Source organism: Homalodisca vitripennis, chromosome 4 (genome assembly GCF_021130785.1).
Source record: "Homalodisca vitripennis isolate AUS2020 chromosome 4, UT_GWSS_2.1, whole genome shotgun sequence".
NCBI lineage: Eukaryota > Metazoa > Arthropoda > Insecta > Hemiptera > Cicadellidae > Homalodisca > Homalodisca vitripennis.
The window spans coordinates 202915371-202930418 of record NC_060210.1 but is presented as its reverse complement, the minus strand read 5'-3'; the positions used below and the strand labels follow the sequence as shown (position 1 = coordinate 202930418).

The 15048-nt window shown below is 41.5% G+C and overlaps 1 protein-coding gene across 1 annotated transcript in view; it reads right to left on the bottom strand.

The window, feature by feature from the left end:
* LOC124361376 (protein eva-1-like) overlaps positions 1-15048 on the bottom strand; it is a 46773-nt gene that overhangs the window by 19819 nt on the left and 11906 nt on the right. The window contains exons 5-7 of the mRNA XM_046815423.1: positions 14566-14689; positions 6298-6447; positions 1526-1669 (exon numbers count right to left, since the gene is read on the bottom strand). Coding sequence (XP_046671379.1) covers positions 1526-1669; positions 6298-6447; positions 14566-14689 — 418 coding nt within the window. The remainder of the gene's footprint in view (positions 1-1525; positions 1670-6297; positions 6448-14565; positions 14690-15048) is intronic.

Below are 15048 nucleotides of genomic sequence, written 5' to 3'. Positions count from 1 at the left end.
GTCAGCCCGGTCGTTATCGTGTATGTGCGGTACACCCACAGTCAGTCATGATGTGTTTTGTCTTTGTAACGTAACATCTACTCGCCGCTGTCAGCCCGGTCGTTATCGTGTATGTGCGGTACACCCACAGTCAGTCATGATGTGTTTTGTCTTTGTAACGTAACATCTACACGCCGCTGTCAGCCCGGTCGTTACCGTGTATGTGCGGTACACCTACAGTCAGTCATGACGTGTTTTGTCTTTGTAACGTAACATCTACTCGCCGCTGTCAGCCCTGTCGTTATCGTGTATGTGCGGTACACCCACAGTCAGTCATGACGTGTTTTGTCTTTGTAACGTAACATCTACTCGCCGCTGTCAGCCCGGTCGTTATCGTGTATGTGCGGTACACCCACAGTCAGTCATGATGTGTTTCGTCTTTGTAACGTAACATCTACTCGCCGCTGTCAGCCCTGTCGTTATCGTGTATGTGCGGTACACCCACAGTCAGTCATGATGTGTTTCGTCGTTGTAACGTAACATCTACACGCCGCTGTCAGCCCGGTCGTTATCGTGTATGTGCGGTACACCCACAGTCAGTCATGGTGTGTTTCGTCGTTGTAACGTAACATCTACACGCCGCTGTCAGCCCGGTCGTTATCGTGTATGTGCGGTACACCCACAGTCAGTCATGACGTGTTTCGTCGTTGTAACGTAACATCTACACACCGTTGTCAGCCCGGTCGTTATCGTGTATGTGCGGTACACCCACAGTCAGTCATGACGTGTTTTCGTCGTTGTAACGTAACATCTACACGCCGCTGTCAGCCCGGTCGTTATCGTGTATGTGCGGTACACCCACAGTCAGTCATGACGTGTTTCGTCGTTGTAACGTAACATCTACACGCCGCTGTCAGCCCGGTCGTTATCGTGTATGTGCGGTACACCCACAGTCAGTCATGACGTGTGTTTCGTCGTTGTAACGTAACATCTACACACCGCTGTCAGCCCGGTCGTTATCGTGTATGTGCGGTACACCCACAGTCAGTCATCATGTGGTCTATTATGGTGTGTTTTGTCGTTTTTATTTATATTTAATTACATGTGTTTGTATAGGTGTTATTTTTACATTTGGAAATCATTGTGACTGTTTAACTTTTAATAAACCCTACGACGATCTTTTTACTGTATGTTTTAACTCCCTTGTAATGGAACTTTAGTTCCAAAGCATGTTGGGTTAATATAAACAGTTTTGGCTAGGTATAGTATCATATTTTTAGTTTATTATATAATTACTTGGCTGTATATCATTAGTTTTTATGAGACGGACCCTTGAATACGATACTTCTACTGTTCATTTTCTGTTATTTTGCTGGAAATATTACAAAGGCACATGTGAATCTCTGGCCTCTACTCATGGTATGGACCGTAACTATTGATTTGGAATATATTACTTGACGATCATGACAAAGTGCCAACAGCCATGGCATTGAAACTACAAAAATTTGAGGATTTCAGCTGATGAACTGATACCCTTACCACTTACCGCAAGTATATACAACTTTCAGGTACATCCTGGATTGTTGGTGACAGGGGTTGCCGAAGGTTGCAGAATCTGCAGACAAAGTGCAGGAGCGTTTGCCGTGGCAGATCTGCATTACCGTCTCTGTCGCGTAGCTCACCAAACACGCTGTACAAACAAAGAATTAATAAATTAGTTTACGTTATTGTAGGGCGTAGATCTGTTTTGTGTTCTACTAATATTACCCTCGGAAATCAGGATCTGAAAAGTAATATGCAAAATGTATAATTTTAAGGTGTTCGCTGCTATGACCTTGGCCACCTCGCGACCTCAACGCGTGGCAGGCGAGCGGAGCGTGGCAGCAGTTAATTGTTGACACATTTGGTCGTGGTTTCTTTTAGCTTGGTTCCCCGGTAACACTTGGTCTGTATGTAGCGGTTAACTGCTTACACATTTGGTCGTGGGTTCTTGTAGCTTGGTTCCCTGGTAACGCTTGGTCTGTATGGAGCGGTTAACTGCTTACACATTTGGTCGTGGCTTCTTGTAGCTTGGTTCCCCGGTAACGCTTGGTCTGTATGGAGCGGTTAACTGCTTACACATTTGGTCGTGGGTTCTTGTAGCTTGGTTCCCTGGTAACGCTTGGTCTGTATGGAGCGGTTAACTGCTTACACATTAATTTGGTCGTGGGTTCTTGTAGCTTGTTCCCTGGTAACGATTGGTCTGTATGGAGCGGTTAACTGCTTACACATTTGGTCGTGGGTTCTTGTAGCTTGGTTCCCTGGTAACGCTTGGTCTAAATGGAGCGGTTAACTGCTTACACATTAATTTTGTCGTGGGTTCTTGTAGCTTGTTCCCTGGTAACGATTGGTCTGTATGGAGCGGTTAACTGCTTACACATTTGGTCGTGGGATCTTGTAGCTTGGTTCCCTGGTAACGCTTGGTCTGTATGGAGCATTTAACAGCTTACACATTAATTTGGTCATGGGTTCTTGTAGCTTGTTCCCTGGTAACGCTTGGTTTGTATGGAGCAGTTAACTGCTTACACATTTGGGCGTGGGTTCTTGTAGCTTGGTTCCCTGGTAAAACCTGGTCTGGAGGGTTGGGAGGTCAAGTAAAACTTTTTAAACGCAAACCCCATCAAATGACACTTCATTGTAAAGGTCTTTATAAAAGAAGAACAACGCCACAGACTAGAGGTCTCTATCTAAATCCAGTGCGAAACAAGGTTTATTGAAAAGTTACGCTAAAACACTATTTTTCTTAACTCATCTGTTCAGACGTATTCTTAATACTAAGCAGTGCTAAATAAAACTTAAAATAATTAAACTTAATGTTGAAATCTTACCTCAACCTTTTTTAAGCTCAAAGTAAATGCTCAAAATGGTCCCCATTTTCATTCTGGCAAAAATAAAGTCTTAATTCGAATACAAAACAACGAATTGTCAAAATTAATACAAAAATACAATTCAAATCACTTGAAACAATTCTCAAATTTTTCTCCTCTCAGACACACTGAGCTGTAGACAAGCGAAGCTCACGTGCTATGTACGAGTAAATGTTGAAGAATACATAGCAAACCTTCATGGGGTCCCTTCAGATAGAGTAACCTACTCACTCTCCTCCCAGGCACACTGTGCTGCAGACAAGCGAAGATCTTGCACTCTGTATGATTGAAGCTCACCGGATATATGACGGACGTGTATTGCGTCCAGTCATGTTCAGTAGCCTGATCATTCTCTTCTCAGACACACTGTGCTGCAGACAAGCGAAGATCTTGGATATATGGCGGACGTGTATTGGGTCCAGTCATGTTCAGTAGCCTGATCATTCTCTTCTCAGACACACTGTGCTGCATACAAGCGAAGATCTTGCACTCTGTAAGATTGAAGCTCACCGGACATTGGGTCCAGTCATGTTCAGTAGCCTGATCATTCTCTTCTCAGGCACACTGTGCTGCAGACAAGCGAAGATCTTGCACTCTGTATGATTGAAGCTCACCGGATATATGACGGACGTGTATTGCGTCCAGTCATGTTCAGTAGCCTGATCATTCTCTTCTCAGACACACTGTGCTGCAGACAAGCGAAGATCTTGCACTCTGTAAGATTGAAGCTCACGTGTATTGGGTCCAGTCATGTTCAGTAGCCTGATCATTATCTTCTCAGACACACTGAGCTGCTGACAAGCGAAGATCTTGCACTCTGTAAGATTGAAGCTCACCGGATATATGGCGGACGTGTATTGGGTCCAGTCATGTTCAGTAGCCTGATCATTATCTTCTCAGACACACTGAGCTGCAGACAAGCGAAGATCTTGCACTCTGTAAGATAGAAGCTCACCGGATATTGGGTCCAGTCATGTTCAGTAGCCCGATCATTATCTTCTCAGGCACACTGTGCTGCAGACAAGCGAAGATCTTGCACTCTGTAAGATTGAAGCTCACCGGATATTGGGTCCAGTCATGTTCAGTAGCCTGATCATTCTCTTCTCAGACACACTGTGCTGCATACAAGCGAAGATCTTGCACTCTGTAAGATTGAAGCTCACCGGATATATATGGCGGACGTGTATTGGGTCCAGTCATGTTCAGTAGCCTGATCATTATCTTCTCAGACACACTGAGCTGCAGACAAGCGAAGATCTTGCACTCTGTAAGATAGAAGCTCACCGGATATTGGGTCCAGTCATGTTCAGTAGCCTGATCATTATCTTCTCAGACACACTGTGCTGCAGACAAGCGAAGATCTTGCACTCTGTAAGATTGAAGCTCACCGGATATATGGCGGACGTGTATTGGGTCCAGTCATGTTCAGTAGCCTGATCATTATCTTCTCAGACACACTGTGCTGCAGACAAGCGAAGATCTTGCACTCTGTAAGATTGAAGCTCACCGGATATTGGGTCCAGTCATGTTCAGTAGCCTGATCATTCTCTTCTCAGACACACTGTGCTGCATACAAGCGAAGATCTTGCACTCTGTAAGATTGAAGCTCACCGGATATTGGGTCCAGTCATGTTCAGTAGCCTGATCATTATCTTCTCAGACACACTGAGCTGCTGACAAGCGAAGATCTTGCACTCTGTAAGATTGAAGCTCACCGGATATATGGCGGACGTGTATTGGGTCCAGTCATGTTCAGTAGCCTGATCATTATCTTCTCAGACACACTGAGCTGCAGACAAGCGAAGATCTTGCACTCTGTAAGATAGAAGCTCACCGGATATTGGGTCCAGTCATGTTCAGTAGCCCGATCATTATCTTCTCAGGCACACTGTGCTGCAGACAAGCGAAGATCTTGGATATATGGCGGACGTGTATTGGGTCCAGTCATGTTCAGTAGCCTGATCATTCTCTTCTCAGACACACTGTGCTGCATACAAGCGAAGATCTTGCACTCTGTAAGATTGAAGCTCACCGGATATATGGCGGACGTGTATTGGGTCAGTCATGTTCAGTAGCCTGATCATTATCTTCTCAGACACACTGAGCTGCAGACAAGCGAAGATCTTGCACTCTGTAAGATAGAAGCTCACCGGATATTGGGTCCAGTCATGTTCAGTAGCCCGATCATTATCTTCTCAGACACACTGTGCTGCATACAAGCGAAGATCTTGCACTCTGTAAGATTGAAGCTCACCGGATATATGGCGGACGTGTATTGGGTCAGTCATGTTCAGTAGCCTGATCATTATCTTCTCAGACACACTGAGCTGCAGACAAGCGAAGATATTTCACTCTGTAAGATTGAAGCTCACCGGATATTGGGTCCAGTCATGTTCAGTAGCCTGATCATTATCTTCTCAGACACACTGTGCTGCAGACAAGCGAAGATCTTGCACTCTGTAAGATTGAAGCTCACCGGACATTGGGTCCAGTCATGTTCAGTAGCCTGATCATTCTCTTCTCAGACACACTGTGCTGCAAACAAGCGAAGATCTTGCACTCTGTAAGATTGAAGCTCACCGGATATTGGGTCCAGTCATGTTCAGTAGCCTGATCATTCTTTTCTCAGACACACTGTGCTGCAGACAAGCGAAGATCTTGCACTCTGTAAGATTGAAGCTCACCGGATATTGGGTCCAGTCATGTTCAGTAGCCTGATCATTATCTTCTCAGACACACTGAGCTGCTGACAAGCGAAGATCTTGCACTCTGTAAGATTGAAGCTCACCGGATATATGGCGGACGTGTATTGGGTCCAGTCATGTTCAGTAGCCTGATCATTATCTTCTCAGACACACTGAGCTGCAGACAAGCGAAGATCTTGCACTCTGTAAGATAGAAGCTCACCGGATATTGGGTCCAGTCATGTTCAGTAGCCCGATCATTATCTTCTCAGGCACACTGTGCTGCAGACAAGCGAAGATCTTGCACTCAGTATGATTGAAGCTCACCGGATATATGGCGGACGTGTATTGGGTCCAGTCATGTTCAGTAGCCTGATCATTCTCTTCTTAGACACACTGAGCTGCAGACAAGCGAAGATCTTGCACTCTGTAATATTGAAGCTCACCGGATATATGGCGGACGTGTATTGGGTCCAGTCATGTTCAGTATCCTGATCATTCTCTTCTCAGACACACTGTGCTGCAGACAAGCGAAGATCTTGCACTCTGTAAGATTGAAGCTCACCGGATATATGGCGGACGTGTATTGGGTCCAGTCATGTTCAGTAGCCTGATCATTCTCTTCTTAGACAACCTGAACTGCAGACAAGCGAAAACTTCGTGCAATATACGAGTGAAGCTCACCGAATATATATCAAGATGTGTATTGGGCCCAGTGTAATACTCACTCTCCTCTCTGACGCCCTGAGGCTGCGGACAGGCGAAGCTCTCGTACTCCGTACGACCGAAGCTCGCGGAGTACACCGCAAGGCGAGTATTGGGATTACACGTTAGCTGCAGCACCTCGTTCTCACAAGCCACTCGGCTGCGAAACTCGTCTGAAAATTAAAGAGATAAAACATGTTATTGTTTATTCATTGTTAACTGTTTATTCATTCATTATTTCTAAACAAAATGAAGTCAAGCAGATACTAAGATTTACGCTACAATGTACTTCTGGACAAACAAGTTAATAATGAGTTGATGTAACTTGTACTAAACAAAATGAAGTCAAGCAGATACTAAGATTTACGCTACGATGTAGGCTACTTCTGGACAAACGCAAACCTCTTGTGCGTTTCCATCTTGAACTCTCAAGTTAATAATGAGTTGATGTAACTTGTACTAAACAAAATGAAGTCAAGCAGATACTAAGATTTACGCTACGATGTAGGCTACTTCTGGACAAACGCAAACCTCTTGTGCGTTTCCATCTTGAACTCTCAAGTTAATAATGAGTTGATGTAACTTGTACTAAACAAAATGAAGTCAAGCAGATACTAAGATTTACGCTACGATGTAGGCTACTTCTGGACAAACGCAAACCTCTTGTGCGTTTCCATCTTGAACTCTCAAGTTAATAATGAGTTGATGTAACTTGTACTAAACAAAATGAAGTCAAGCAGATACTAAGATTTACGCTACGATGTAGGCTACTTCTGGACAAACGCAAACCTCTTGTGCGTTTCCATCTTGAACTCTCAAGTTAATAATGAGTTGATGTAACTTGTACTAAACAAAATGAAGTCAAGCAGATACTAAGATTTACGCTACGATGTAGGCTACTTCTGGACAAACGCAAACCTCTTGTGCGTTTCCATCTTGAACTCTCAAGTTAATAATGGGTTGATGTAACTTGTACTTATTTATTACTATATTATGATGCGTGAATATTTAAAAGTAGATTGTTTCCATTTTTCAATAGCTAGTAATCATATTACTCAAAGAACTAAAAGTGTAAATAATGGTAAAAAATAAAAACTATATTCCGTATTAAATACTTGACAAAGGCATTTTGGACGGATGTAAGATGGCAGTTATCATGAAAATTGTGAAGAAACCTTATCTTCAAAACATTCGTAGTATACGTAATTTGGCCAATCAAAAACAAAATTTGATTGTATCAGTTGTGATATACTGTATTCAAATGTATTGGATGTGTATTCTTTTCTTATTTGAGTGCAATACAATGCCCAAGCAACCTTACAGCTGATAGAATTAAAAACTAAATTTGTACAGTTTATTTTTGGAACAGTTATATAGTTTATGTAATTTGTGTAGTAACAAAATTTAAATCATTTGCCTTGAAAGAAATGCAAAAACTGACGAAAACTGTCCAATGTGGTAATACTGCTGCAGTTTACCCACATTTTCTTAGTAAGGAAACAAAATCAATAAATACGTACAAAAAAAACTGTTTATATAATTTTGTAACAGGGGGTAGTTTCTATTTTTGCGATATTATTGTTTTAATCCAAGAAAAGCTATGTATTTTAGAGGTAGAATAAAAGTAGACCTCATAGTAATTTAACCGAAATTAACATTTTTTTCTTTTGACTATTTATAAAATTCAGAGTTGTTAGGCATGGTTTGCGTGTGAGGACAGAGTCGCCTGTAGAGCCAACTTTTACCATGAGACAGAGACTTACGTGCTATGTTAAATGTTTAAATAGTCTCTTTCTATAAATAATCAACCCTAAATCAGAAAATTATATTTACTTAAGCCAATCCCATTTGTGTCGGAATCATCCGAGAACATAAAAGAGTGAATAATGTTTGAATGACAAAATATATACAAATACAGTATGTATTAGGTCCGTGTTAGTACACTTAACGTGCTTAGGCAAAATTTCGTACAAGCTAAATAAAAACGCACAAAGATAATAAATACTAAATTTAAAATACAAACCCCAGTTTAAAACAAATAAATAGGTAAGACCAAAAAAACAACCGAACGATTAATAAAGAACAAAATGAAAACATGTGTAAGAGTTTATCAAATAACTGGTCTTACGAATAGAATTAAACTAGGTAATAGTAATAATAAATTGATGAGAACTCAGAAATTTAGAAGAGAACCAACCATTCAGTCTACCAGCAGTAGAATTAGGATGCATTGGTTGACAATACCAAAAAACTGACTACAAGGCAACCTAAAAAATGAAATAGAAAGCAGAATTCTAATAATATAAGTCACGTAGTAGTCAAGTTCATGGTAAATAGTCCACGCAGATGAAACCATGCAGTTCTTTATTGGTCACCTTCGAGTTTCTGTCTTGATGACCGCAGTTTATAAGTGCAAACACTGTTCAGTAGTCAATGATTTGTTATCATGACAAGGTACGCGTGTAGTATGTGTTCATGAATCCTGTATGAAATAATCAGTGCAACATGGTGAATACACACAACACGTTTGTTAATCTTCACAGCTAAGTTATCAGTGATTTGTTGTAACGAGAGGGCACGTGTGGTATGTGTTCATGAATCCTGTATGAAATAATCAGTGCAACATGGTGAATACACACAACACGTTTGTTAATCATCACAGCTAAGTTATCAGTGATTTGTTGTAACGAGAGGGCACGTGTGGTATGTGTTTATGAATCCTGTATGAAATGGTCAGTGTAACGTGGTATATACACACAACACATTTGTTATTACTCACTACTAAGTTGTCAGTGATTTGTTGTCACGAGAGGGCACGTGTGGTATGTGTTCATGAATCCTGTATGAAATGGTCAGTGTAACGTGGTGAATACACACAATACATTAGTTATTACTCACTGCTAAGTTGTCAGTGATTTGTTGTCACGAGAGGGCACGTGTGGTATGTGTTCATGAATCCTGTATGAAATGGTCAGTGTAACGTGGTATATACACACAACACATTTGTTATTACTCACTACTAAGTTGTCAGTGATTTGTTGTCACGAGAGGGCACGTGTGGTATGTGTTCATGAATCCTGTATGAAATGGTCAGTGTAACGTGGTATATACACACAACACATTTGTTATTACTCACTGCTAAGTTGTCAGTGATTTGTTGTCACGAGAGGGCACGTGTGGTATGTGTTCATGAATCCTGTATGAAATAATCAGTGCAACGTGGTGAATACACACAACACATTTGTTAATCATCACAGCTAAGTTGTCAGTGATTTGTTGTCACGAGAGGGCACGTGTGGTATGTGTTCATGAATCCTGTATGAAATGGTCAGTGTAACGTGGTATATACACACAACACATTTGTTATTACTCACTGCTAAGTTGTCAGTGATTTGTTGTCACGAGAGGGCACGTGTGGTATGTGTTCATGAATCCTGTATGAAATGGTCAGTGTAACGTGGTATATACACACAACACATTTGTTATTACTCACTACTAAGTTGTCAGTGATTTGTTGTCACGAGAGGGCACGTGTGGTATGTGTTCATGAATCCTGTATGAAATGGTCAGTGTAACGTGGTATATACACACAACACATTTGTTATTACTCACTACTAAGTTGTTAGTGATTTGTTGTCACGAGAGGGCACGTGTGGTATGTGTTCATGAATCCTGTATGAAATGGTCAGTGTAACGTGGTATATACACACAACACATTTGTTATTACAAAATACTAAGTTGTCAGTGATTTGTTGTCACGAGAGGGCACGTGTGGTATGTGTTCATGAATCCTGTATGAGATAATCAGTGTAACGTGGTGAATACACACAACACGTTTGTTAATCATCACTGCTAAGTTGTCAGTGATTTGTTGTCACGATAGGGCACGTGTGGTATGTGTTCATGAATCCTGTATGAAATGGTCAGTGTAACGTGGTATATACACACAACACGTTTGTTATTACTCACTACTAAGTTGTCAGTGATTTGTTGTCACGAGAGGGCACGTGTGGTATGTGTTCATGAATCCTGTATGAAATGGTCAGTGTAACGTGGTATATACACACAACACATTTGTTATTACTCACTACTAAGTTGTCAGTGATTTGTTGTCACGAGAGGGCACGTGTGGTATGTGTTCATGAATCCTGTATGAAATAATCAGTGTAACGTGGTGAATACACACAACACGTTTGTTAATCATCACTGCTAAGTTGTCAGTGATTTGTTGTCACGAGAGGGCACGTGTGGTATGTGTTCATGAATCCTGTATGAAATGGTCAGTGTAACGTGGTATATACACACAACACATTTGTTATTACTCACTACTAAGTTGTCAGTGATTTGTTGTCACGAGAGGGCACGTGTGGTATGTGTTCATGAATCCTGTATGAAATAATCAGTGTAACGTGGTGAATACACACAACACATTTGTTATTACTCACTACTAAGTTGTCAGTGATTTGTTGTCACGAGAGGGCACGTGTGGTATGTGTTCATGAATCCTGTATGAAATGGTCAGTGTAACGTGGTATATACACACAACACGTTTGTTAATCATCACTGCTAAGTTGTCAGTGATTTGTTGTCACGAGAGGGCACGTGTGGTATGTGTTCATGAATCATGTATGAAATAATCAGTGCAACATGGTGAATACACACAACACGTTTGTTAATCATCACTGCTAAGTTGTCAGTGATTTGTTGTCACGAGAGGGCACGTGTGGTATGTGTTCATGAATCATGTATGAAATAATCAGTGCAACATGGTGAATACACACAACACGTTTGTTAATCATCACTGCTAAGTTGTCAGTGATTTGTTGTCACGAGAGGGCACGTGTGGTATGTGTTCATGAATCATGTATGAAATAATCAGTGCAACATGGTGAATACACACAACACATTTGTTAATCATCACTGCTAAGTTGTCAGTGATTTGTTGTCACGAGAGGGCACGTGTGGTATGTGTTCATGAATCATGTATGAAATAATCAGTGCAACATGGTGAATACACACAACACGTTTGTTAATCATCACTGCTAAGTTGTCAGTGATTTGTTGTCACGAGAGGGCACGTGTGGTATGTGTTCATGAATCATGTATGAAATAATCAGTGCAACATGGTGAATACACACAACACGTTTGTTAATCATCACTGCTAAGTTGTCAGTGATTTGTTGTCACGAGAGGGCACGTGTGGTATGTGTTCATGAATCATGTATGAAATAATCAGTGCAACATGGTATATACACACAACACATTTGTTATTACTCACTGCTAAGTTGTCAGTGATTTGTTGTCACGAGAGGGCACGTGTGGTATGTGTTCATGAATCATGTATGAAATAATCAGTGCAACGTGGTGAATACACACAACACGTTTGTTAATCATCACTGCTAAGTTGTCAGTGATTTGTTGTCACGAGAGGGCACGTGTGGTATGTGTTCATGAATCCTGTATGAAATAATCAGTGCAACATGGTGAATACACACAACACGTTTGTTAATCATCACAGCTAAGTTGTCAGTGATTTGTTGTCACGAGAGGGCACGTGTGGTATGTGTTCATGAATCCTGTATGAAATGGTCAGTGTAACGTGGTATATACACACAACACATTTGTTATTACTCACTACTAAGTTGTCAGTGATTTGTTGTCACGAGAGGGCACGTGTGGTATGTGTTCATGAATCCTGTATGAAATGGTCAGTGTAACGTGGTGAATACACACAATACATTAGTTATTACTCACTGCTAAGTTGTCAGTGATTTGTTGTCACGAGAGGGCACGTGTGGTATGTGTTCATGAATCCTGTATGAAATGGTCAGTGTAACGTGGTATATACACACAACACATTTGTTATTACTCACTGCTAAGTTGTCAGTGATTTGTTGTCACGAGAGGGCACGTGTGGTATGTGTTCATGAATCCTGTATGAAATGGTCAGTGTAACGTGGTATATACACACAACACATTTGTTATTACTCACTACTAAGTTGTCAGTGATTTGTTGTCACGAGAGGGCACGTGTGGTATGTGTTCATGAATCCTGTATGAAATGGTCAGTGTAACGTGGTATATACACAAAACATATTTGTTATTACTCACTACTAAGTTGTCAGTGATTTGTTGTCACGAGAGGGCACGTGTGATCTGTGTTCCTGAATCCTGTATGAAATGGTCAGTGTAACGTGGTATATACACACAACACGTTTGTTAATCATCACTGCTAAGTTGTCAGTGATTTGTTGTCACGAGAGGGCACGTGTGGCATGTGTTCATGAAACCTGTATGAAATAATCAGTGCAACATGGTGAATACACACAACACGTTTGTTAATCATCACTGCTAAGTTGTCAGTGATTTGTTGTCACGAGAGGGCACGTGTGGTATGTGTTCATGAATCCTGTATGAAATGGTCAGTGTAACGTGGTATATACACACAACACATTTGTTATTACTCACTACTAAGTTGTCAGTGATTTGTTGTCACGAGAGGGCACGTGTGGTATGTGTTCATGAATCCTGTATGAAATGGTCAGTGTAACGTGGTATATACACACAACACATTTGTTATTACTCACTACTAAGTTGTCAGTGATTTGTTGTCACGAGAGGGCACGTGTGGTATGTGTTCATGAATCCTGTATGAAATGGTCAGTGTAACGTGGTGAATACACACAACACATTTGTTATTACTCACTACTAAGTTGTCAGTGATTTGTTGTCACGAGAGGGCACGTGTGGTATGTGTTCATGAATCCTGTATGAAATGGTCAGTGTAACGTGGTATATACACACAACACATTTGTTATTACTCACTGCTAAGTTGTCAGTGATTTGTTGTCACGAGAGGGCACGTGTGGTATGTGTTCATGAATCGTGTATGAAATAATCAGTGCAACATGGTGAATACACACAACACGTTTGTTAATCATCACAGCTAAGTTTTCAGTGATTTGTTGTCACGAGAGGGCACGTGTGGTATGTGTTCATGAATCCTGTATGAAATGGTCAGTGTAACGTGGTATATAAACAAAACACATTTGTTATTACTCACTACTAAGTTGTCAGTGATTTGTTGTCACGATAGGGCACGTGTGGTATGTGTTCATGAATCCTGTATGAAATGGTCAGTGTAACGTGGTGAATACACACAATACATTAGTTATTACTCACTGCTAAGTTGTCAGTGATTTGTTGTCACGAGAGGGCACGTGTGGTATGTGTTCATGAATCCTGTATGAAATGGTCAGTGTAACGTGGTATATACACACAACACATTTGTTATTACTCACTGCTAAGTTTTTAGTGATTTGTTGTCACGAGAGGGCACGTGTGGTATGTGTTCATCAATCCTGTATGAAATGGTCAGTGTAACGTGGTATATACACACAACACATTTGTTATTACTCACTACTAAGTTGTCAGTGATTTGTTGTCACGAGAGGGCACGTGTGGTATGTGTTCATGAATCCTGTATGAAATGGTCAGTGTAACGTGGTATATACACACAACACATATGTTATTACTCACTGCTAAGTTGTTACTGATTGGTTATGTCGTATGTTGTTATTCCAGGCGAGGGCACAAACGCGTTATATGACGAGGTGTTAACAGTATCACTGAAGAATAGACCAAATCATCACTGCAGTTTATGGGTAAATGTTGGCAGGTATTTATTAGATTCAGTAGTAGTCAGTCACTTGGTCTGTACTTGAAGGCCCCTCGTGACGGGACAAGGGTCTCCACCGAAGGTCTTCGGCGAGGATCGGAACTAGCATTGCCTCCTGGAGTATAGTCTCATTTAGTAGTAATATAATATTCTGTTCAGTACTCATTTGGTCTACACTTGAAGGCGATCTCGACATACTTCCGCGTGCCGGGACAAGGGTCTCTACCGAAGGTCTTGGACGAGGTCTGGAACTAGCATTGCCTCCTGGAGTATAGTCTCATTTAGTAGTAATATAATATTCTGTTCGGTACTCACTTGGTCTACACTTGAAGGCGATCTAGACATACTTCCGCGTGCCGGGACAAGGGTCTCTACCGAAGGTCTTGGTCGAGGTCTGGAACTAGCATTGAATCTTGGAGTATAGTTTCATTTAGTAGTAATATAATATTCTGTTCAGTACTCACTTGGTCTACACTTGAAGGCGATCTAGACATACTTCCGCGTGCCGGGACAAGGGTCTCTACCGAAGGTCTTGGTCGAGGTCTGGAACTAGCATTGCCTCCTGGAGTATAGTCTCATTTAGTAGTAATAAAATATTCTGTTCAGTACTCACTTGGTCTACACTTGAAGGCGATCTCGACATACTTCCGCGTGCCGGGACAAGGGTCTCCACCGAAGGTCTTGGGCGAGGTTTGGAACTTGCATTGCCGCTTCTTCTGACAGGCCTCGACCACCGTCTGCAACAAGGAGTACTGAACCCCGTCAATCAGTTGTCTGTCAGTGTTGTCGTGGCTTCCGCTATATCTACCACAAGTACAACTATACCTCTCGACATGTGCACTTTACACAAGTACATTGATCTTCTGCGACAAGGAGTACTGAACCCCGTCAATCAGTTGTCTGTCAGTGTTGTCGTGGTGTCGGCTATATCTACCACAAGTACAACTATACCACTCGAGATGTGCACTTTACACAAGTACATTGATCTTCTGCGACAAGGAGTACTGAACCCCGTCAATCAGTTGTCTGTCAGTGTTGTCGTGGTGTCCGCTATATCTATCACAAGTACAACTATACCTCTCGACATGTGCACTTT